At 53.4% G+C, this 24,592-nt stretch overlaps 5 protein-coding genes across 5 annotated transcripts; 3 read left to right on the top strand and 2 right to left on the bottom strand.

Moving 5' to 3' along the window:
• Nucleotides 1–480: 480 nt before the first annotated feature.
• Nucleotides 481–783, top strand: CORC01_06727 (uncharacterized protein; the record flags this gene model as incomplete). Its single annotated transcript, XM_022618366.1, has 1 exon — nt 481–783. The coding sequence occupies one exon, from the start codon at nt 481–483 to the stop codon at nt 781–783; it is 303 nt and encodes a 100-aa protein (XP_022475210.1).
• A 2,732-nt stretch (nt 784–3,515) lies between these two features.
• On the top strand, nt 3,516–6,720 carry CORC01_06726 (uncharacterized protein; the record flags this gene model as incomplete). The annotated part of the gene is made up of 4 exons (XM_022618365.1): nt 3,516–4,631; nt 4,804–6,184; nt 6,234–6,568; nt 6,619–6,720. 4 exons carry the CDS (start codon nt 3,516–3,518, stop codon nt 6,718–6,720), a joined length of 2,934 nt encoding a protein of 977 aa, XP_022475209.1.
• Nucleotides 6,721–11,407: 4,687 nt separating this feature from the next.
• On the bottom strand, nt 11,408–11,721 carry CORC01_06725 (uncharacterized protein; the record flags this gene model as incomplete). Its single annotated transcript, XM_022618364.1, has 2 exons — nt 11,408–11,608; nt 11,644–11,721. 2 exons carry the CDS (start codon nt 11,719–11,721, stop codon nt 11,408–11,410), a joined length of 279 nt encoding a protein of 92 aa, XP_022475208.1.
• Nucleotides 11,722–17,538: 5,817 nt separating this feature from the next.
• Nucleotides 17,539–18,814, top strand: CORC01_06724 (short-chain dehydrogenase; the record flags this gene model as incomplete). Its single annotated transcript, XM_022618363.1, has 3 exons — nt 17,539–17,888; nt 17,989–18,240; nt 18,337–18,814. 3 exons carry the CDS (start codon nt 17,539–17,541, stop codon nt 18,812–18,814), a joined length of 1,080 nt encoding a protein of 359 aa, XP_022475207.1.
• A 1,965-nt stretch (nt 18,815–20,779) lies between these two features.
• On the bottom strand, nt 20,780–23,759 carry CORC01_06723 (arid/bright DNA binding domain-containing protein; the record flags this gene model as incomplete). Its single annotated transcript, XM_022618362.1, has 3 exons — nt 20,780–20,833; nt 20,893–22,739; nt 22,796–23,759. 3 exons carry the CDS (start codon nt 23,757–23,759, stop codon nt 20,780–20,782), a joined length of 2,865 nt encoding a protein of 954 aa, XP_022475206.1.
• Between the last annotated feature and the right edge of the window lie 833 nt (nt 23,760–24,592).

Raw genomic sequence — 24,592 nt, 5'->3', positions numbered from 1 at the left:
GCTCCAGGTCAGATTCAAGACCCTTGGTGCTTCAGCTTTCTCCGCCTCCCCTCCCTCCCCTCCCCTCCCCTCCCCACTGACCCGACTGCGACGGCGACCCCAATCCCTGACCCCCGAATACCCTGGTTCTGACCTACCGCTTTGCATGCCCGACCTATGGATACTGTGGTACGGGCTACTTTTGCAACTTTAGCACTAGAGCCGCCGTGTGATCAGCAGGTCCCGTCGACCAGAGACGTCCATCTCGCACCTGAGATTGACCAAGGATCGACCGTCAGGTCTGAGGCTCCAAATAAACACAAGCAAGCAGTCCGACTGAATGGAGCACGGGCGCAGGCTGGGAAACGCACAGCACCGACGTCGACCTGAGGTAAAGCAACCTCCAACTTCAAGGCACGGTACAACTGTGGAAGCACAGCCCAGCATAGCACAGCACAGCATAGCAAGCAACCTAAGCAAGAAGCAAGCAGTGTGCGTAGCATGGCAAGCTACCTCGCGGGTGTTGCTGGTGGTAGTTGCCGTAGCTTTGCTCTCGAGCTCTGTCTGTTGGTTGGTTGCTCCCGGTTGCTGTTACTCTTCGACTGGAGCCCGCTGCGCTTCTTCCCGAAAGCAATCAATTTGAACCACAGACGCGGCCCAGGACCTGCGCCGGTGTCTCTGCCCCAGCTTTCCCTCCTACCCTCTCAAACACGCCAGCGATTCGACGTCGAGCCCCGGAGGGCACACACAGATGATACTTGGCCAAGTGAAAGTCAATCAACCTCTCTCTACACAGTACCTTAGCAAGGCGGAAAAAAGCTCAGACTCTGGGTTTTTGTTGCTAAAATACTCTATGCTCTGCACTCTATTCTAGGGTACGAGGCGTTGTGTGATGCACATCTGCCGCAACTACGATCACACCCCCTCGCTGTTCCCCTTTTCTTTAAAGGTAGGACCTCCAAGTACAAGTCCCTCACCTCCGTGTTCAAAGTAAGCTCTTCCGCCGCCAGTGGAGCAACCTTGTCTCGCGTACTTTTGCCCGAGGTAGCCTTGCTCATACAGCCTTGAGGGACACTGGAATTTCCCCGGCGATGATGATGATGATGATGATGATGATGATGATGATGAGGGGCACACGATAGAGCAGGGTCAACAGTGCCGCGCAGACGAGACACTGTCGACGAAGTGGCGTCGATTGCTTGGTGTCACCTGTTCCATTCGACTGTTGGTTGGGCTGCCGAGTGTGCTAGTAGCCCAGCCGCTTCGCTGGATCGTCCATCTCGGGACATGAGCTCGCAAAGACGGCTTCCTGGTGATACGATGGGAAACAAAAATAAGAAAAGAAGCTGGCACCTAGCAGGCGCCTAAAAACAACGAACCCGTCTCCGTCTCAGTCTCAGTCTACCGTCGTATGCGTGGGAGTCAGCCTGGAACCCAATGCCGGAGATGAGGTCATTTCGAGTACAGCTCCGTTGGATACCTGATGCTGCAATGCGAGAGGAATATGCAGCCGGATCAAAAGTACAGGTTTCTTCTTTCGACTGCAGCGCAACTCCAGCAAGTAGCACGCATCATACGTCGGCCGGTCAGCGTCCATCGCAGCCAGTTAGGGGAGCGGAAGCGCGGGCGCGGTGCTGGCAAGTCGAGCCGTCTTTCCATTTTAGAGTCCGGTCGTACCTACGTGCTGTCACATTTCTACAGCAATTACGGATATGGAATGCCTTCTGTAGCTTGCCATTTTTTTTTTTTTTTTTCACTCCCTTCCAAAATACCGGGATAGCAACGAGACATTTGCGCTCAAGTGTTTTCTACTTTGGAGTCTTGGATACCATCTGAAGACTGAAAGCAAGGCTCCGTGCCGTGGTTAAGGTGAAAGTTTGTGACACTCCCATCCAGTCCGGCAGCCAGGGCTCTGTCATCTCAAGGGGCAAGGTAGGGAGGGACACTGAGGAGAGCGAGGAGGAGGACGGGAGTCTGACGGAGCCAGCCCAGGCTAAGGCAAGGTACGTACCTCATGGTACCCACATCCTCCTCCATCTTTTCCCACACCAATGACACTACCACACCACAGGGCCACGGCCACACGGCCCCCAGGCTAAGGTAACGCAGCCCGTCCGCGTCCAGTGCATTTCACCCGATACCCACAGCTGCCACGCCCATTTGCCCACCTCACTTGACCTCTTTCAGTTGGTCCCTCTCCCACTTAAATTTACATGGGCCCATTTTTATTTCACAAGCATCAAAACATACTCCATTGTAGGAACCACAGGAGGAGGCAAGCAGAACATCCAACTCCACCCGGTACGGTAGGTACCAGTAGTGTTGTTCCCAGCCCGTGAAGAAAGCAAGTCTCTGACACACCACCACCACGTTGGCACATTGGATCGCTCGAGTCTTCGCACCTCTGTACTGCACCCGCCTGTGTCCCACCAGTCTTGTCTCGTCTTATCCCAGCCGCATGTATATTCCCTCCCATGGTTCGCAGCAATTTCGACCAGCACTGGCGGCACCAAGGAAATCTGCAAAGGTATCCGTAGTCCCATCCATCCATTCCTTCCCTTGCCTGACTACCCACGCTTCCGTCCACCCAAGCTGCCAGGCAATCCAAGGAACGTTACGAAGTATCTTACCTTGGTGATTGTTCACTCCACTCAACACCCTGGAAGCCAAGGTACCTTACCATATACTGAGGCGGTTGACTGAATTGTTGTCGCTTTCTTGCGTTGGCGGTTGGCCCCAGTTCCAGCTTTTCTCGAATCTTGCCAGCTCCGGGTCCCAGCAAAACAATCCCCCGTCGCTCCGTCGTCGCCCACTTCACTCCTCGCTCCGCAGCCCACCTCATGCGGTCCCAAGAATCCACTTATCGTCTCCATCCAGCCAGTGACAATCAGCGTGTCCCGGTCCATCGAGCGCAAAGTGCTGCCACCCAGCGCCTACCTCACACTGGACGGACACTACGAAATACGTCGGGTACATTCCTCAAGGTAGGGTAGGTACCTTCCCACAGCAAAGTACAGAGGTACCTACCTCACCTTACCTTAGGTACCTATGCTTGGATCGATTACCGCCGCTGCTTGCTAATTAGGACCATGGCAAAGGCCAAACCACTCCTCTCTGTCTTGCACTCCTTCCCGATTCACTCCCCGACTCGAAAAGTCTCGAGACACGGCTGTCACTGCAACTGTACTTGCGCTTTTGCTGCCTCTTCCACCGTTGCTACTGGTACCGCGGGCCCTCCACACGCCTCAGTATACCTACCTTACCCTGCCTTCCATTGCCTTATCACCTTGAGGACGGTAAGGTAAGGCAGGCAGACAGACCACCACCACCACCAAAACCACCACCACCACCGTCGCCGTCGCCGCCGCGTGCGTACCTCTTCCGCCGTCCACTCCACGTCTCGAGCACAAGTCAAGGGGAGACAGCATCTCGTTGTGCCCCTACCGAGTTTTTTCCTCCTCACACACCCTCTATTCATACCCTCTTTTTCCTTCCCTTTCCCTTTCTTCGACGTTTTAGTCTTTTTAGGGTGTATCATGGATAGCAGCCAGAGCACAACTATTTCCAACGGCACCTCCCAACGTCGCAGGCTCACCAAGAAGCCGCCCTCGTCCTACCAGCAACACACCCGCTCCTCGAGCGGTCTCGATGGTGGCATCGACGCCCTCTCTCTCCAGAGCAAACGCAGCTCTACCTCGCTGAAGCGCGCTCCTTCCGCTCCACCTGCCCGGACGACCCCCTCAAACGCGCCAGCTTCTGCTTCTGCTTCTGCTTCTGGCTCGGCTTCTGGTATTCTATCCGGCGTTGCTTCTTCTGCCGCTTCCAACAGCTCATCGCCCCGGCACCTTTCCTCAAGTCAGACGCACCTTCCCAATCCTTCCCCCATTCTGCCTCAGGGCCAGTTCGCCGCCGCCGCTCCTTCCCCAACTGCCTACCACCACCCCCAGGCCCAGACCTCCTCCTCCACCTTCCACGCTGCTTCTGCTGCCGCTGGCGCTGCTGTTCACGGCCACGCCCAAACCCACGCCCACGCCCAAGCCCACGCCTTTTCTCCTCACCAGCAGCCCTTCAATCACCAAAACAATTTCTACCCAAACAACAACACCAACAACAATTCTGTAGGCAACGGCTTCGCTGTTGGCATCGCCCATAGCACCGATCGCCCGCTCGATCCCGCCGCCCCCTCGCCCTTGTCGTCACAACCCCACGACGAATTCATCGGCGCTCCCTTTGACGGCGCTGCGGTCCTGAACCGCATCGAGCAGACCAAGTCGCCCGTCGTCGGTCAGCCTCCTCACTTCAACACGCCCAACTACCACCGACAAAACGCTCCCGCCCCGCTCATCAACTCGGCGACCGATCCGCGCATCAAGGGCCCCGCCCTGAGACAGTCCCAGAGCTTCACGAACGATTCCTCCGTGATGAACGAAAAATCACAAGGCGGGCGGGTGACGGAGAATTCAATGATCAGCCCCAAAAGATATTCGGACGAGGCAAAGGAGCCCCGCATGGGCGTCCTGCGCAAGAAGTCGGGCTTCTCTGGCTTCATGAACAGTCTCGTCGGTACTCCAAAGAAGCCAGTCATTTCGGCGCCTGAGAACCCTGTCCATGTCACCCACGTCGGTTATGACAGCTCTACTGGCCAGTTCACCGTCAGTCGGCCCTCGTTTCCCCAGCTTCTCTGTTTCTCTCTCTTGGCCGTTTGAGTTCTTACTTACTTCCTGCTTCTCTTCTACTAATTCTTCTTCTTCTTCTTCTTCCTCCTTCTCCTCCTTGTCCTCGTGCTTGGTGTGGCTGACTTTTTTCTTTTTCTAAACGACACAGGGTCTCCCCAAAGAATGGCAGAGGTTGATCAACGAGAGTGGAATTCCCGAGAAGGAACGCAGGGAGAACCCCCAGACCATGGTTGACATCATCACATTCTACAAGGAAACGACCGAGAAGCCAGCCGAGGATCAAGTATTGGAGAAATTCCACGATGCCAGAGCGCCTGACTACCGTCAGTATGCAAACGCGAACTCGCCGTCGGGTGCCATGTCACCGGGCATGTATCCGCCAACCGCTTATATGGGTATGTCACCAATGATCAGTCCACCTGCGAGCCCAAGGTTTCCAACTGTCAATCATGAAGGATCTTTCGAAAACCCCCGCCAGCCGCCGCCCGTTCCTGGAGTATCGGGAGGCAAAGGCTCCGGCAAGGACATCAACCTGATGCCCAGCCGTCCGGCCCCGAAGCCCCCCGTCAGCATGCCCTCATCGATGAGGGCCGCTCCCTCCAACTACCCCGGCAAGGACTCCGGCATTGGAATGTCTCAGCCCGCCGAAGACCTCCCCCCGGTCGCCTACCAGCCGCCCAAGGAGAGCAACGTTCCCATGCTACCCGAAGAGCATCGTGGAGAGCACCGATCCCGATCCCGATCCAACTCGCGTGCCGGCGCCTCCCCCGCCTACGTGCCCCCCACGCCTAACCCGCAGACTGCCCAGGCGAACATTTACCAGCAGCAACTCATGCAGCAGCAGCAAGAACAGGCCCTTGCCCAGGCCCAAGCGGCCATGTCTGGTCAGATCAGCCGTGCCCCGAGCAAGAGACAGCCCGCCCAGCAGCCGACCCCGCCCCAGTCGCAGCACCAGTACGCCCAGGGCCCTACGGCAAACGGCGGCCCCGGCCAGCGACAGCAGGTTGGCGTCCCTGGCGCGCCTGGTTCCAGACCCAGACACCGACCCCGCCAGAGCACCGGTATGGATGTTGTCGCCGCGCTGAAGCGCATTTGCTCCGACGGAGACCCTCGCGAAGTCTATAAGAATTTTAATAAGATTGGCCAAGGCGCGTCTGGCGGTGTTTACACCGGCTACGAGCGAGGAACCAACCGTCTGGTCGCTATCAAGCAAATGAACCTCGAGCAGCAGCCCAAGAAGGATCTCATCATCAACGAAATTCTCGTGATGAAGGACAGCTCGCACCCTAACATTGTCAACTTCATTGACAGCTTTCTTTGCGGAGGTGAGCTCTGGGTTGTGATGGAGTTTATGGAGGGCGGCAGTCTTACTGATGTTGTTACCTTCAACATCATGACTGAGGGACAAATTGCTTCCGTTTGTAGAGAAACACTTAAGGGCTTGCAGCATCTGCACTCAAAGGGAGTGATCCATCGCGATATCAAGTCTGACAACATCCTGTTGTCAATGGAAGGCAACATCAAGCTGAGTGAGTATTGCACGATATTTGATACGGCGGCAAAACTAACCCCAAGTAGCTGACTTTGGTTTCTGCGCAACCATCAACGAGGCCCAAAATAAGCGTACCACTATGGTTGGTACGCCTTACTGGATGGCCCCTGAAGTTGTCACCCGCAAGGAGTACGGGCGCAAGGTGGACATCTGGTCTCTGGGCATCATGGCCATTGAGATGATTGAGGGAGAGCCTCCCTACCTGACAGAGTCTCCTCTGAGAGCGTTGTGGTTGATCGCTACCAACGGCACACCCCATATCAAGGAGGAGTCCAACCTGTCAGCAGTCTTCCGAGACTTCCTGTACTTTGCACTGAAAGTCGACCCCGAGAAGAGAGCCAGCGCTCATGACCTCCTTAGAGTGAGTCTATTCGGGATCCCAGTAAACATTTGTCACTGACGAGGGTACAGCACGAGTTCATGAAAGGCTGCGTTGACCTTTCTCAATTATCGCCATTGGTGCGTGCCGCAAGAGAAGCTCGGCTTGCTGAAAAGGCTAGAAAGGGACAGTAGGGCTCCCTTGGCCATGCATCCAAGAACATCTTCAAGCGGTTGAAACTTCGACATTAATCACGACCTTGACGACAACATACCTCCAAAATGGGGCTGCCTTTTACCTGCGCATTAAGATACCCCAGGAAAAACTGTTGGTTACGACGCACTCGGCTTGAGGTCGCTTTCCATCTGCGCTTTGCACAACTTTACTCATCCTTTGGTCAACTTCTTTGGCTCTCAGTATGTTTCAAGGAACCAGTGTGTGTCCGTGCCTTGGCCAGCCGCCTTTCGACCCCAATCATAACTCTACTTGCTTTCAAGATACCACATCAGGGCTCTGAACCATTTTCGGCTTGGACTTTCTGACCTTTCTTCTTCTTGGCGACTTGCACACGTAGCAGCATTCAGCATGTTGGCGACCAAGCAATGTCCTTTTATGTGACGGCTTTTTTCTCTTCGCATTACATAGAGGCGACCACGATCCTGGACTTGGCAACTTGCCTCATTGTCAGGCTTTGGTTGCATTTGCAGAACCCTCTCTTCCCATTGGATCGAGACATCCGCTTTGGACCAATCATGTTTCCCAAGGTTTAGTGGCCAATGTCACCCTGGATATCCGTTACTGAGCGGGGACGACACGATGAATCGTATGATTTGATTTGGCCAGCGGGGTGGCCAACTCACATTTGTTGGGGCAGACAGGCAAACCCCTTTTCAACCTGTCTCGTGGGATTTTCTCTACTCTGTACGGAACACATCCGAGAAAAAAAAAAGGATCGATTTTCAGATGAGACGTCGATGGACCGTTACGAGAGGCCACGTTTTCGGCTCTTTGGTCCCTCATATGTCTCAAGCCCACACAGAGGGGGGCATTCTTTACTGGTCATGCGCGAGTAGGTGTATCACCGTGGCCGTGGCACAATGGCTCTTCTAGACAGACTTGACTAGGTAGAGGAATGACCTTCAGGCCCAGCAGGCCCAAGAAAGTTCAAACCAGTGCAGTCTTGTTCCCCTGTGATGTGAAAGCTGTTTCATGTCCAGCGACAATTTGAATGGAGTCTCCCAGGTCTGTCCCAGCCTGCCACTTGCATATGCGCTGAAGGCCAAAGTCGGCTCTTTCTTTCACAAAGAGAAGCATATGCAGCGAAAACGTTTGTCTAGTAAATCCACCCTCATCCTTTTGGCATTTTACTTTCACGTCCACTGAAATGCCAGGCAGATTCACAGTAGTCGTTTCAAGGAGCCTAGGTGTTGGTATTTGAAGTGAAGTTTTGCATCAATCCCATTAATCACCATTCCTTTAATGACCCTGTAGGATCCCCCCCCCCCCCTTGACAATATGTCCTTTTCCCTCTTTGCGGCTGACGCCACGGAAAAGCCATAGGAAAGCCACATGTGCGGTACCGATGCCAAGTCGAGATTTTGGGGACATCAAGGTAAGTACTTGGGGGGGAAGTAATAAGGACAACTGGTCAGACTATTAGGTTGGCGGTGCAGCTGACTTCGTACCGTGGCTCCGTGGGCTTTCGAGATTGGCAATATTTGTGAATATTCATGAATATTCATGTCAAAAGGTAAAAAGGTTGAAAGGGCCCTAAGGTGGGGGAGATTGAGAGTTTAGTCGCCAGAGAGCTTTAGGCTTGATCTATTTGGGTGCTAGAGATCTGGCTGAGCCCTTTGTTGATGTTTAATGGCAGTCGTAATGGAATACTTCAGAAATTGTAGGGCTTGACAGAGGGAGGGGGGGCTGAGAGAGGTGAGACTTTTTTGTGTGTTTCTAAATTATCTTGGGGGACTGGAATACTATACAGGCTTTTGGAAAAACACACACACGGAGTTGCGAGATGCTGCTCAAGCAAGTGGCAGAGGAGATGGAGGTGCGACGAGTCCCGGACTTGACCACCTATCAAAGACTGAGGGTTTGTTTTATCCCGCCACATTTCGGTTCCTTTCTATTCTTCCACGGCCCTTGGACTCAAACACGGCCTTACTGCATAAACCCGGATCGTGTCAGCCTATCTTATGGGAGAATGGACTTACCATCGACGAAAGGAGCTAATGAAAAGGTCTACTTCATCATTAAATGCACATATGAACTACCAGCCAAGACTGTAAACCCAGTGGTTTCGGACGGCTTGTCCATCTCAATGCGTGTAGAGGTCTTTTGGGCAGTGAGCAACATCTAGTATCACTAGACCTTGGAAGGGACCGAAAAAAGGCTGTTTAAAGATGTGGTACAGTATTTATGTTTTGAAAAGAGTAAATATCTTGGACGCCCTATAATTGCCACCCTCCTCGGTAGGATAGTATAGTCACACGTGCCCTCCGAGTCTAAGTCAGCTGTGTTAGTAACGCTGGAGAAAGAGAGATCCAAGCCGTATTCTTGAACAACAACTGAAAAAGAATAAATATAACCCCCTACCTTTCCTAGCCGAGACATGCGTAGCCATCTCGGTTCTTTAGTCATGAGAACATATTACTCTTCCATGGGTAGTGCCCCCCCCCCCCCGCGGGGTCTGAGTCTCGACTTCTACCACGGGCTTGACTAACTAGGGCCAGATATTCAATTCGTAGACAGAACAAGATCCGATGCGATTGTAGTCGTACAGACTGCGGGTTCTGCTCCAAGGGCGGCTTTTGGTGCAGATACTCTGCCGCTCTACCTGTCCTCGATGCTTACCCAAAAAAAAAGCGCCCATAATTGATGAGTGGGCAGGCTTCTCTTCAGTGTGGCCGCTTCCGTGTCAAGCACCTTGTGTAGCCTCAAAAAAGTTGGATTCCTGTAACGATGGCATGGTCAAAGGCCTTTGGTCACAACGCACAAGTTACGGGTAGCCTGAGGATGACGGCTCTCGTGATGAATGCTTCCTCCACATGAGAGCCGTAACGTACTTGCACCGAAAAAAGGTCTTTCAACTTTTGACAACTCCTCAGCCGGAACTTCCTTCTTCGGCTCTGCCTGCTCGCCACAGACAATCAAAGTCGAGAGCCCATTGAGGGCAAAGGCACTAGGTCCCCTCAAAGCACAGAACTGTCTGAACCACACCCAGCATCGAGCCCATAGATTGAGTCCCAGCTAAACAATCGCCAGCCAGATTTCATTCCCCTCGACACCATCTGCCCCCTCCTGAACCAAAGATCCAAAAGGGAGAAGAAAAAAGGTCGGTGAAAAGAGGAGAGCTGACGAACCTCGGCGAATAACTGTCATCTCGCTTCCTTCTGCTCGCAGAGTCCCGACGGTGACTACCAATCAAGAAGAATGGCAATATCAATAAAATGTCCATTGTCCACGCAGCGCCAGCAAGTCTAAATGAAAGCAGCCAAAGCCTCGGTTGGTTGCAGTTGAGAAGAATGCAACGTCCGGTTCGACCACTTACACTGTACCAGTATTCGTCTTCGCAGATTTCTATCCGAATCGGAAAAAAAAACTAGGCAGGTAAGGACCCGACTCTCCATTCTAAGCGGCTAGCTACAGATGAGCAAAAGGGGAAAATAGAGATGAAATAGGTATGTCAACCAACGACAACATCATGATTCAGGTACCGCGGGAGAGCAGGGGCCGAAACCCGGCCGCGCTGGGAAGCTCCATGCTCTCCGTCTGATGTGTCCTAGCGAATTGCCCCCAGAATAGGAATTGGAAAGGAAGAGAAGAAGAATAAAAGCCCTTGGCCATGGAGCAAATGTACGCGCACAATTCTCCAACTGAGAGAAATGACAAACCCGCAGAGAAGATCCTGGCGGTGAAGTTACGGATACCTGCGACGGGACGGGATGGGATGGGGGAGAGGGATGACCCCCCACGAAAGCATGCCCGAACACGGGTATCCTAGTCATCCGAAGATGGAGACGGGGAAGCTCCAAGTTGTTCAGGCTTCGAGAAGCTCTCTTCCGCCTAGTGGATGTTTCGAACTTTCGTCTCAAATAATTCTAGCAGGGGCGGTCAGCAAGTTATCGGTGTGGGGGGTGCCGTGGGATGTGATTGGGAAGGCTAGAAACTCGACCGTCTTTGTGGCAAGGGCGCCTTCGGACATCTGTCGGTCTGGAAGGGCTCCGCCATGGCTTCTGATGTGTTCAGATTGTGAGATTGGAGGAGTAGCAGGTGACGGTGGAATAGCTGCTTCTTGGCTGGGAACGCGAAGGCCGCGAAGCCTCGTCACGGACTGGAACCATTCGATCAACGAGAAGGGCAGAGCCGGGGCGCCGCGGTGACCGCAGAGTAGGGAAGCATACTTGATGAGTATAGCCGAGATCAGTCAGAAGCAGTTGCCCGAGGGCCGCTGTGTTTGTGAACGACTTGGGAATGCCCGAGCTTGACCTCTCGAGGCTTTCGCAGACGCTTTGGTTGGGGGTAGATCTCTGAAGATGTGGGCTTAAAATCCTTTTGCTAATGAGAAAGAAACGCGTCTCATGAACCGGAGTGCTAGCACGACGCCAAAATTGCTTGGGCGACCACGAGATGTAGGTGTGCAAAGGATCGACGGTACTCGTGAGCGTAGTTTGCCGTGAAGTCCAGTGAGGCCGTCTGGGCTGATTGCCGCGCAACTATCAGTCTGCTTCGCAGCCAAAGCGAGACGAGCATAGCGATGGACAGCTGGTGAAGGTAAGCCATTAATTTGCATAGCAATAGTAGCCAGCTCTCCAGCTAGGAGAAACAATACGTGAGAATACCAATAGCGGTTCTTCATATGCTCCTCGAAGTGACTTGTCACTTGTCATGCTGGTTTGGGTCGATCGGAGCTTTATGCGTAAGAGGTGTCATCTGAATCCCTGCAGGAATACAGACACTTTGCGGGAGCGCCGCGTACGAGCTCTGAAGCCCATGCCACAGTGAGTATAATCTCTCAAGTGGCAGTAGAGGGGAAGCCCAGATGGTGTCTCGAGTAGTTGAGAACGATAGGCTCATTTTCCGTAAGTAAGACAAGCCTAGCCGACGGTTCACGCCGTGCACCGCGAGGGGCGCGTGGCAAGCCTGTCAGATCTGGGGACGGATATGGCGAACGGGGTCTTTTTGATAGACATGCCCCGTTTCCCGACTCCTGTGTATCTGAGGTAGGCCGTTTGCTCCAAAATGCGCTTCCTGCATATCTGTATGTCTTGAAGCTGTCGATACCTTACTCGAATGAAAGGAGCCGCAAACATGAACCGGGACAAAGTAGCGAGCCAAGGTCGTGGTGGTCTACTTTGGGCTTGGCGGTGTATTTGGTGTCGGTAATGTCAATTAAACTCGCCTCTCATTACTTCCGCAGTCAGAGAGAAGACGGGAAGGAAGCCAGACACAGACAAGTGTATTCGTCCATGGTCTGTGCTGCGACACCGCGCTTCTGGCAGTAGTTAATAAGGTTTTTGGTCTAGGCGCACGTCTAAATTGGCCGTTGCCATTTCGGGATAGGATGGGGCCTTTTGGGGCCGCATCGTGAAAAAAAAAAGTGGCCAGCGGGCTGGCGACAGCGGATCGTGAAAGCTGCGAGTCCACACTTGAGCTCTAGACTCCCGTCGGGACTCCAGGCGCTTGGCCCTTGGGGAAGAAGGGTCGACCCGGGTCACTGCCGGCATGATCGTCGCGCCCCATTTCCAGTCAGCTACTTCGTATAGATACTTATCAACGCAATCAAATTCTCACTTTGAACGATTTGAGGAGACGGGGCGAAAATTGAGCGACATGCTTGGATTCTGGCAAACAGTACCTTGAAAGAGCAGGGAGGGACAACCGGTTAAGAACACCAGCGTGGCAGGTGCCTTGGATTTTCACGTTGCTTCCCGTCCTCAACGTGGGTAGGTAATCTGCCAAGGGAAGCCGCTCATTAGGTAAAACAGTGCTTCCTTTGGACAACCCCCACGGCTCTTGCTCAACTCGTATCAATGCGACGCAACAACAGGCGCCGTCTCACTGCGCTCCTCCTCGTCTCCTGTTTCTCAACTTTGGAAACCCGGGAAAAGAAAGTGACAGCTACGTGCGGAACGTCCATCAGGCACTCTGGAGTCTACGCTTGACCTCCTCAGGCTCTACAGGGATGTCTGAACCGAGTCGACCTATTCGTACCTTATTACTTGAAAATCTTGACCCGTCATCTGACCGATTTTTTATGAGACACCCCAGCCACAGCATGCCATTCCGTGATTCCAGGAGCTTAGCTCCTCCCCCAAAGTCCTCTCTGATATTCCATGACAGACAATATACCCATGGCGGAACCTCTCCTTTTCTCCACGCGAATCACTAGTCTACTCCAGACCGTCCTTCCCGCCCTGCCGGGACGGCACAGGGACAGGATCCGCGCCGCTCGGTCTTGACATGCCAGTGAGAGCTGCGTTGCCCCTGTAATTAGGCCGTAGCTCAGCTTCGTAGGACACGAGCAGCAGCTCCAACACAGCAAATCAGATGAGTACGGTATTGCCAGGTACTGGTAGAGCTACACAAAATATCACCACATCGATCCACTACCGTACACTCTCGAACCCTTTGAGGAAACCCTGTCGAGTTTCCACGGTCATCTTGACACGTACACGGAGAGCCTACGGAAAACGCCAGAAGCAAGCAAGAATAGAAAGACCAATCTCAGCCCCCACAATCGCTCCATATTCCCGAATCCTATCCGTCCAGCATGGGAAATCACCCGACCGAGACTACATGTAGGGTTTAGGGACCTTCTGCTGTTGATCCTTGCTACCGGCGCAAGCCGACAGCGCTGAGACTGCTGCAACTCGCAGGGAGAACGGAGCACCTATACCAAATTTAGATCAGCAGCGCAGCACCCGACAGGTTCAAAGCACGGAGACGGAACGTTATCCGGGGCACAGACAGGCTTCTCGACGCATACTCTAGACCGGCCTGGAGGTTCTCGAGGACCACCGTGCCAGCGCACAAACGAGAGCGCTATTCGAGACTGCCAATTCAGGGGAACACGAGCAGAGCTACCCCTGCCTCAAAGCCACTCGGAAGTCGAGGAAGCTCCCCAGCAACACCGGATACCTCTCTATCCCACGTTTCTTCGTGTCTGGATGAGATGTGTCGTTTGGTTGGGGAGAATGCGCCAGGGTCGGAAACGTGAGACGGATTGCCAGCCCATAACGGTAGTCGTACGGATTTGTTATCAACTCAGTCTCGGGCAAGCACCTGGGCTTTCGCTGGCCTCAAGCAATTGTTCTCACCGGCGCGTCGCGCATTCCGATGCCTCACAATCCTCGCTGCTATATAAGACTCAATGTCCGGTCATTCATTTTTGAGTATTGGATTCGCGAAAGACTTGCAACACCAAACAATATTCATCCTTTTGGTAGCAACGGTCAAGTCCCTTTGCCAGCTTCCAGCACACAAAACGGGTTAGGAAGGTCACCGACAATGAGATTACGCACACATCCCCCAGGTTCTCCATGTTCCATGTTGGCCCACAGCCATTCCACAGTCTTGCCTCACCCCCTTCGCAGACACGGTTTATTCAGAGACGACTTCATCAAAACCCCGGCAGCCTCTGCTGGGAGCGAGATCGGAGGCGACTGCATCTGAGACCATTGCAAGCCTGCATTGCATCTCAGACACACACAAACGAGACTACAGGCTTTGGGTCGAACCAGCTGTCGTTCCTGCATGACACTGAACCGCTCGCGCTGTCGTCAATAACAGTCGCGAAGTGCGTCGCTGTGGCGCTTCCACACCGACGAGCCTCTACGAGCATGGAGAACAATAAAACTCGACGGACTGAAATGCCTTGCCCTGAGACACACCTTGACGAGAGAAAAAAGAGTCGCAAATGTTGACTTATCTGGGACCTGCCGACAATCTTCGATGCTGGCCAGACCAGCAACTTTACCCAATGAGCGGCGTATACTCTGTCGTACCAGGAAGTTGCGATCCAGCACACGGCCTCAATCATCGGCGAAGACTATCGGGGGCTGAATCATGCGTCGTGATCGGGCTCAATGGGGAGCAGTCTGATTGATTGGAAAGCAGCAACGCAACGTCATTCTCTTCGATGGATGCGAAAGACGCAGCCCAACGGTCCCAGGGTCTCAGGAGCGTAATGCCAGAAAAGATTTGGAGCGACTCAAACCGCCGAGGGCCCCATTACCATCTACATCATAGCGTCAATCCACCGCCGCCGGCTAGTCAGAGCAGAGCGCGCAGGACAAGCGAAGCAGTGATCGACACGCGGATACTTGCCACCTAAGCCGTTGTGTGGCTTTCGCGCCGTTGGCACCGTCTTACCACGATTGTTGGAAACCAAGATCGAGAGTTTGGCAGACTGGAACAACCCGGAATCGTCACACATATCCGTACAGATTGAATCAACGCAGATCCATAAGAATTAGGGGCCCGCAGAGTCCGTCATTGTCAGTGGAGTGAGAGCCAAAAGTGGTCGTTGTGGATCTCTCTGACAGGTGACCTGGGCTCAGCTATGATGTAAAAAGATCTTTTTTTCCGCATAGTTGATGACTGAATGAAGCTGATAACTGTTCCATCAAAAGACAGGAGGAGGGGCACCGCACCGCACCGAACTTTGGACACAGGGACACGGTTCTACGAGAAATAGAACCCGATGATAAGGGAGAAACGAAGGGCAGACAAGACAGCCTGGGACCCTGGAACCAGCCAGGCCCAGAGGCAAGTCTCGGGAACTAAATGTCCTACGGGGAGGCAAGGCGGGATCATCTAGAACCGTTTCCAACGCTGTCGTCCTCTTTGGAGATTTACTGTCAGCAAGCAAGACCCCAGGACGATTGGTAACGCGATATTTCATTGCTCTCAACTTCCTCCCACACCATGGCCAACGACATGACGCTTCGGGCGCAGTTACCATCCACAAGCTTGCGGCAAGCACTTCCGCCGATGGTGATGCTGGCATCCTACCCTTCTTTAGATTGCATCCAATGGGCAATGGGAATTCGCCTCAAACTCAATCTTTAGCTTTCCTTCTTTTTGTTTTCGCTTTACTTGGATCTCAGCAGAGATAACGACAGTGGCGCCTTTCATCCCATCTTGACCCATTGGGCTGGCAAGGTGCCGCCGGGTGCGCTGTCACCGTGGCGCGTCTTTCATGCAGCATGTTTGAGAATCTTAATATCAAGACTCAGGGACCACGAGCCCTCAGTCGCGGGAGATTCAACTGATTTTGGGCTCTCGTCTCGTCTACTCTTAAAGTTGTGGCAGCGGATGTGAGGCAACGGACGTGCAGTGGGCCAAACAAACTGTGGTGACGTATTTGCACCTTTTCAAACGCTACTGTAGATATCCAGGATTCAAGCTGGACCCATTTTACGGTAGGGTGGATTTGCATGGGGGTTTCCACGCTAAGGTATGGCTTGACGGGCAGGAAGCCGGGCAAGGTGCAGGATGGAGTAGCCGCCACCCACTAGGCCTGCAAGCTGTACTCCACACCTCGTCGTCGCTAGTGCCGTCCATCCCAGCTTCCACACCACAGTGACCGCACTCCCATCCACACCCACCTCCAAGGCTCCAACATGTTCCCAGATTCGAGGTGCTCAACTGCTGCTCAGTACGGCCAGATGGCCAGATTGCCAAACACATCTTGCCAGGGGCACCATAGGATCCCCCTTCACAATTGGAACGCTGAGAGGTGTCCAAAAATGTGACACGCTCCTGGAAACTGACCGCAAGGAACCTAGCATGGAGGCTGGATGAGGACCCTTTGAGTCGCGTCGCCTTGCCCTTTCTATCGCACTCACGGATGGAGGTCGGGGACCTACCTCGTACACTCTCTCGCATGCTTCCAAGCTTCTCCTGCCAAGCGTATGGACAGACGCTTGTTGGATCTGTACGTTCAGATTCATCCCGGGAGCTCCCCACGCAAGGTCAATCCAAGGTCCCTCCCGCTTCATGGCTAAGCAAGCGTACTGTGTGAGGTGTTCTCTGCATTTAATTGTCCCCTATCCCGAGCGAGAGAACCCCCGTGGCCACCACCCCTGTATGCAGCAGTCGCGGACTTGCAGTACCTTACCAGTAGAGCCGCAGTTGTGTTGGAAGTGGGTGTGCCCAGATCACCCAATTGCCCATCTCGCCCAGCCTAGCATCGCCATCCTGACCGGCCGAAACAATGTCACTCACCGCGTCGACAACCACAGCTCCAGTCCGCCCGCTGTCAAGCACCAAAGATTTTTCCTACCTTCGGTGAATGGGTGATTAAACATCTGTTTTAATTTTTTTTTTTAAACTGGGACCCCCAGCTTGCACTAGAACGGTTCCGCGATCGCCGCACGCCACGCCCGGAATCTCGACGTCCGTCGCTCTCGACACAAGGAAGGCACGACGCTACCTTACCGACTGTACAGATACGGACAGCTTCCTCCACTTCAGCTCAGCGTACCTAGCGTTTTAAGGTGAAGCACGCATGAGAGACCGCCTTGTACCTCATCTTGACCAGACCCTTCGTCTGCTTCACATCATCGGCATCCTGCCTCTGCGAACACAAGGTACCTCCACATCAGCTACCTTTTCTTACGCTAGGTTCGGATACCGTCCCTTCCCAAGCTTACCTCACCTCCACCGTTTGGACTGTCGGTCCCTTCCTTCCTTACTTTAGCTTACACAGGCCACACCTTCCCTTCCCCCCTTCGGACCTAACTATATCAACTTGGGACACCTACTTCCTTTCACCTGCCTGCACCTCCAACTTTTTTTTCCCACCCACCTCGTATTCCATCATTGTTTTCTCTCCATCAAGCTTGACTGCTGCGACTCTCTGCAAACACTTCTCATATTCGCACCTTCATCTTACATCATCTAACAGGTCAAAGCCTTTCTCGCGTCGACCAATTCTTTCCCTCTCCCTACCACAAACAATTTTACCTCGTATCCTTCTCATCACCACCCGACCGATCGCAAAAATGGCTGCCGCTCGCTCTGCCTTCCGTCTCACCACCCGCTTCGCTCCTCGCGTCGCCATCCGCAGCCAGGCTGCTCGCCCCTTCTCCGTGTCTGCTCGCGCCTTCAAGAGTGACGTTGTCAGCGAGAAAGAGGTTCCTGTCTCTGTATACGCTCCCGACGCCAAGGGCACTGGTCAATCCGATCATTTCTCCATCCCCGTCCGCGAACACGACTCTCGCCCTCCCACCGAGTCCCCCGTCCCCGGCCCTGAGAATGACGATGTCGTCCCCCTCACCCGTAAGACTTTCGACTCGATGCCACCCATGATGCAGAAGCTCTCCGTCATGGGCAAGACCATTGTCGTCACTGGGTACGTTTCACACCCTTCAATTGCCATCAATTACGGGCACTCTGCTCCAATTGATCATTTTGCTCTTAAAAAAACATCTCGATTGACTTCAAAATCCTAGCGGTGCTCGTGGTCTGGGCAACTACATGGCTCGTGCTTGCGCTGAGGCTGGTGCCAAGGCCCTGGTCATCTTCGATGCCAACCAGGAGTTGGGTGACGAAGCTGCTGCCGAGCTGCACCAGAAGACTGGCTTGCCCGTCACCTTCTTTAAGGTGGATGTCCGTGACGGCGCTGCCATTAATGCTGCAGTCGACTCTGTGGTCGAGCTCTACGGCGCTCCTGATGTCCTGGTCAACTCTGCGGGTATCGCTGAGTACGTCATATCCCCATAGTGCAGCGTGCACAACATGCACAGCAGCATTCACCCCTGTCGCTTAGCGAGACCCACTAACAATCGTTCTTTGAACAGCTCCAACATCAAGGCCGAGACTTACGACCCCGCCATGTTCCGTCGTCTCATTGACATCAACCTGACTGGTTCCTTCCTCATGTCCCAGGCTGTTGGCCGTGCCATGATGAAGGCTGGCAAGCCTGGCTCCATCATCCTGGTCGCCTCCATGTCTGGCAGCATCGTCAACTACCCCCAGGAGCAGTCCTGCTACAACGCCTCCAAGGCTGGTGTCATCCAGTTCGGCAAGTCCCTTGCTGCTGAGTGGGCCAAGTACAACATCCGCGTCAACTGCATCTCTCCTGGTTACATGGACACTGCCCTCAACCGTGTCCCTGCTCTTGACGCCCAGAAGAAGATCTGGAAGTCCCTGACTCCCCAGGACCGTCTTGGTGCTGTCGATGACCTCAACGGTCTCTGCGTCTTCCTGGCTTCTGATGCCTCCAGCTTCATGACTGGATCCAACGTCATCATCGACGGTGGTTACACTTGTTACTAAGCTTGTGCATCAGCCCGGCCATTCTCTGAGCTTGGCTTTTTTGCTTTGTTTCAGGGAAGGTCTGTCATGAACATGGCGAGTTTTGAGCTTGCAGGCTGCGTCCCGTCATGCAGCTACGATGACGAGCTTTGCCGATCCACACAAACGGTAAATTTGCACTAGGCAGATGTGATGCCAGTGGAATCAGCACTATGGCTCCGGCATGGTCGCCTACACTACGGCGACTTCGTGCCGATTTCTTAACGTCAATGCGTTCTTTTTTTCCTTTCGCCGGCCCAACAAAAGTCTTCCGGGACTATACCCCCCAGTAGTCCAAAAGTCGCACAGCCATCCACTCAACCCTCGACTTTCGACCTCCAGCTATCATCTCTCTCACACGCGTGTATGTTCTCAAGCAGGCAAGGCAGGTTCAGGAGTCAACAGGAACGAGACAAAGATTTGGGGATTTGGACTAAAGGTTCTTTTTTTCATGGTTTTGGGTCATGCTCTTGGTGGCTTGGGCAACCAGGTTAGCAAAAGAGGATAGCGTGTGACGGACAAGACGATGATTCAGGGTTTGGACTCTGGGATTCCCGGTAGACAGGACAGAACAGACAAAGAAATTCGCAGGATAGAATCCGAAGAGAAAAAATACACGTCTTTACATTACGTCACTTCATTGGTATTTTGCATGTTTTGTGAATTGAGACATGACGATGGTAAGCTTTGTTAGTCTCGACCAGTTTGTGTGCTGTAGAGACGCGAGGCTGTCCTGTTGTGTTCGAGGCTTTCAAGATTGACCGTGGATTTCCAAATATGTCGCATATATGATGGGCGGTGTTGAATCTCAAGGCTATATGCTGCAGTTGCAGTTGCCGTTGTTTTGATCAAACACACACCCCTCCCTAAGAAAAGGTGTCTTCTGGCTTACATGATGCCAAGCGTGGGAATTTGGCATAATTATGAATTGTGTAGCTTTGTCCATCCTAAAAACGAGGAGGGGGAGATCCCTATCGGCCCGAGCCGTTTCCATGCCGAACGGGCAGCTCCAGGATCACGATCGGGCAAAAAAAAAAAAAAAAAAATAAAACCCAGCGACAACAGGGCCGGCTGTACCAACGATCATCAACATCATCGTAGAACCAACGATCGTGGGTTCCTCCGCGGGATGGAGGTAGTTGGCAATTTGGAGAACACTGCCGACGGGAGATTCAAACCAGCCTTATCGTGGGCTCCACGATGGGTTGAATTTGAGTTGCGACTCCACAGCGGGAAGAGAGTAGGAACCTTGCGTTGGTTGATGGTGTGCTCGTGGGCTCCACCTCACGATGCTCCAAACCCAAGGGCGGCTGGCTTCGTGGAGCTTAAAAAAAAAAAAAAGGGAGGGGGGAAAGCAACGAATCCACATCCGGATTCAACCCCGGACAGACGGTATGAGACCGTGCATTTTGGCTGAACCATGTCAAGACACTCCAGGAAGGAAAAGCCTCAAGCAAGAAAGAACAGCACAAGACTGCAGCTTTGTGCAACACGCAACAGCAACACGGATTGTTCTGCTTAGGGGTACGCAAGTTCGACTGAAATTCAATAGTTCTTTCTTGCCGCATTTGATAGTATCTTACAAAGGGGGGGGAGAAAACAAAAGTCGTCATCCTGCGTGTTAATTCCACATTTGCAAAAGTCCTAAGGCCGTCCTCCTCAACGCCTGGGTATTCGCCATCCCAAAAAGTACAGATTCGTCGCCCGTTGTTCCACTCCTCACTTCAGCTCTGTAGTCGTCTGCATTGCGATGCTGTTTACGCTGCCGAAACAAGCAATCATCCCTTGACATATTAGAGCCTCCTGTCCACACTCGTGTGCTGTGTCAAATGAGCCCCTTACCGCCAGATTGGCCACCGAGATATCTGCTTGGCCGAAGCTCTAGAAAGTAATCCATGATTACGCAACTGAGCGAAGATCACAAGTAGGCAGGTAATCAGAGTACGCCTACAGATCTCTTTCCGACTCGGCAAACTCGATGAGGGAGAAAACGTGGGACCGCTGTGAGACCCTGCATCAGTAATGACAATGGCTAGTCAGCAGCAGGGGGAGAAACTTACCAGAACCTTATTCTCGGTCATGATCTCGTAGAGGCGAGGAAGAACATTGCGGAACAGCCGCTCATTCCAACCACCAGCCTCACCTCCAAGCTCGTGCTGCTTGAGCAGATCCTCTTGAGCGCTCGTTTTGACTACATTGCGGGCAATGTTGCGAAGAATCAGCACCGCGCTGAGAGGAATGCCGGCTGCTTGGGGAGGAGCTGCGGGATTCTGCTCATCGGGAGCCGTGGCTGTCTCCTCGTAGTGAACCACAAGATTGTCACTCGGCTGAGGTCCCGCTTGTGCCTTCTTCTCGTTGATGGCGATGCCGTTGAAGATCTGGCAGCAATGGGTTTGAAGATGGTGACCCATCAGGGCAAGCTTCATCTTTGTAGGCTTCTTGTACTTGGTGCAATCGGCCCACTGGCATTTGACTTCTTCCTCCTTGTTGTCGAAGACGCCCTTGTCATTACGAACCCACTTGAGATGGGTGGCGACGACATGGTTCCACATGGTCTCTTTGGTCCCAAAGAAATGACCGCACTTCTCATTGGGTCGACCAGAAGCTGAGTCCCATAGACAACGGAGGAAGACTTGGCCGTCAAGACCTACAGGCCGGAGTCGACAACGGATTCCGCGGATGATGAACTTCTGCTGGACTTGGCCAGGGTTTCCGGTGCCAGCCCAGACTTCAGCCTTGGAGCCCTTGTACACTGAGCAGCTGTTTCTTATGAAATCGGCCGGGGTAATCAGAGATTGATCGATGGCCTGAAGCGCCGCCTTGAAGGCATTTTGATACGCCTGCCAAGCTGCGATTTGAGTGACAAAGGAGTCATTCACCTCCTCAAAGAAACACTTGACCCACTGGTTGCATCTCTCAGGCTCCTCTAGCTTCAATAGATCCTGCAACAAATCTTCAGGCATGGCAGCCGGCTCATGGCCAATGAGCGGCTTCACTGGAGGCTTCAGAAGCTCCTCTACCTGGTATCGCCTAGCATTGTGAGAGAGGAGGCGGACAAGATGATGAATCAGGTGCTCGCAGTTGAGAGACTTGACGAGGTTATCGACGTTGCCGACAACTGCAGTGTACTGGTAGAGGAAGTCGAGGCAGGCATCTTTCAGCTCGTCGTCGTTGAGAAGCATCAGCTCGCTGATCTTGGTCAAGACAGCCGTAGGTACCTTGTCCAGCCTGTTTGTGGCCTCAAGATTCATCGAGATACGTCCAAGTGCGCGGAGAGCTGTGAGGATGATACCACGATCGTCGGAGCCCTTCAGCTGCTTCATGAGAACCTTGTACAGGGGATCTCGAGAGTCAATCTCCAAGTAGGGTGTCAATGCCTCTGCAATGTCCAACATTTGATGCTTCAACTCGACCAACCACTCATGCTTGGGGAGGCTCAAGACAATGCAGATGAGGTCTTTGATCGGTAGAAAGTCAGCCAAGTGCGAAGCGTTCTCGCGGAGCTGCGACATGTTCCTCAACGTCAAAGCAGCCTCATTGACGAGTACCATCTGATCAGATAGGTGCTCGGGCACAATGAGTTCGTTCACTTGCTTTGCCTCCAACGTGTCAATGCGTTCCAGGATATCTTCGGTTCCCTCATTGCCATCAAGGGTGTCGATGTTGTCGGCGGCAGTCTGCGAGACCCAGGAGATCTTCCACTTGACGTCGTAAAAAATGCTGCCAATTTCCAGAACCTTCTCGACGAGGCCTTCGCTAAGGCCAGGAAAGCCTTCAAACTTGAATTTGTCATGACGCTCATAGCTGATCTTGACCAAATGGTAAAGCGCAAACTGCTGCTCTTCGAAAATGGCAGAGCGCAAAGCCATTAAACAGCGAATGTAAATATTCGGTCCTTCGAATCCAACTGAATATAAGTTAGCGGCTGAATACATCTCGATACGAAAGCAATAATCTTTTTACCTCCAGGGTAGGGTCCACTGCGGCGAGGAGGCTCCAGAAGGGAGCGCGCCACCTGTCGGCGGCGAGCAAACTCGGTCGGGTTGTTGCTAGGTGTATCGACAGGACGCATGGGAAGAATATGCTGCTGGTTCTGTGGCTGAAGCGAGCGCGGAAGGAATGCTTCAACGGACGCCGAAGTGTTGTCTGGGTTGGGCGGATTGTAGCTGCCGCTAGGTCCACGCGGTGGAGCTCTAGGCTGGTGAGGGAGAGGCACAGGAGTGTGCTGAATCTGCTGCGGAGTTCCATGATGACTGCCTGATTGACCACCCGGGGTAGGGGTGTTGAGGTGGCTCGGCTGTTGACCGGAGACATGACGAGTAGGCCTCGCGGGACCTGTGTCGGGTTGAAAGATGACTCTTTGGGGTGGTGCCTCGCGCAAGCCACGAGAAGCTCGCACACTGGATGTAGGCGCAGCGTCTGGAGTCGGGCGCTCTCGTGTGGGGGTGCCATCATCACCCGAAGCTGCGGCAGAGTCAGCAGCCGTGCCGCTGTCGCGCTTAGCGCCGCGAAAGTTCTCTCTGGTTCGGGATAAGAGACCACCGCCCTTGGCAGAGACATCCTCCAAGATGTCCTTCGGCGGGGGCTCCTTGCCGTGGAAGAATTTGATCTCGTAGGCAGCAAGGTTTTTGTAGTACTTCTCCTTCAACGAGAAGGCAGTTGAAGCAACGTTGGACGAGTGGATGCCGAGCTGCTCTGCCATCCGGCGCCAAGCCAACTTCTCATCAGACACCTTATCATAGCCACCGTTCGCACAGATGTGGGTGAAGGTCTTGTGGAGGTCGAGGTATACCGGTCCGACCTTGGGTTCAGCCTCTAGAGCCGTGCCGCGTTCCTGGTGGTAGGACTTCAGCTTGGTCATGAATTCCTCGTACTCGGGGGTTCGGCTGATAGCATGAAGCTCGACCTCAGCTTCTTTGGGCGCCATGATAGTTCAGTCGATCGAGCAGGCTGCTGTTTCCTTGTTAGTAGATGCGCACTTCGGATTGTCCGTTCTTGGTATGGCAAACTGACAGGCAGCCTGTGAGTACACTTGAGTTTGCTTGTCCAGGACCGTGGCAGGAACTGAGGCTCGAAGACGAGCTGTGAAACCCTTGCGCAGGACAAATGTGATGGAAAAGATCGCGCGAGATGCTAGATGCTGTAGAACGCGTTGCCAGCACCCAATGGAAGAGGGTGGGGGTGAAGTGTGCTCTTGCGCAAGTTCAGGGCCCTCTGCGATCGGTAGTGATGCGCCGGAGACAACTGACCAACCGTGTTCTGCCTTTACGCGACGTTGGAAAAATCCCCTGTCGCTGAATGCTTATCTCCACGTGACCAGGAGCTCTATCGGCTGGTCCCTGCACTAAGGTATGGAGATATCTACCTTAGCACCTTAGGTAAGGTACTAACAGTTGGATTCTAAATTGGATTACATTGGACCCACATTAGCTGCACACTTCCACCTGCACCTCAGGACATGGGTGGAAAGAGGCAGACCCCCTGCCCAGACTTTCACTCGATTGACTACCTTGCCAAGGTACCTACCTTACCCACCTGACTTCAATCACCACCGTATCTTGAGACCTGCAACTTTGTCCAACCCATCCTCGAGTTCTCACCTGTTGAGGGGGTTGTCCAGTAATCATTGCTTTCGCCTACCATATCAAACTTTCGACACATGTTCTCAGAACGCTGTCGCTAACTCGACATGCTATGTACCCCCGCCTTCTGTCACTAACACGACAGGTCTTTGTCGTCAGTGAGTCTATTGGCCCCGTT

This window comes from Colletotrichum orchidophilum, assembly GCF_001831195.1.
Source record: "Colletotrichum orchidophilum strain IMI 309357 chromosome Unknown Scaffold_51.1, whole genome shotgun sequence".
Taxonomy (NCBI): Eukaryota; Fungi; Ascomycota; class Sordariomycetes; order Glomerellales; family Glomerellaceae; genus Colletotrichum; species Colletotrichum orchidophilum.
This window is presented reverse-complemented; position numbering and strand designations above follow the sequence as displayed.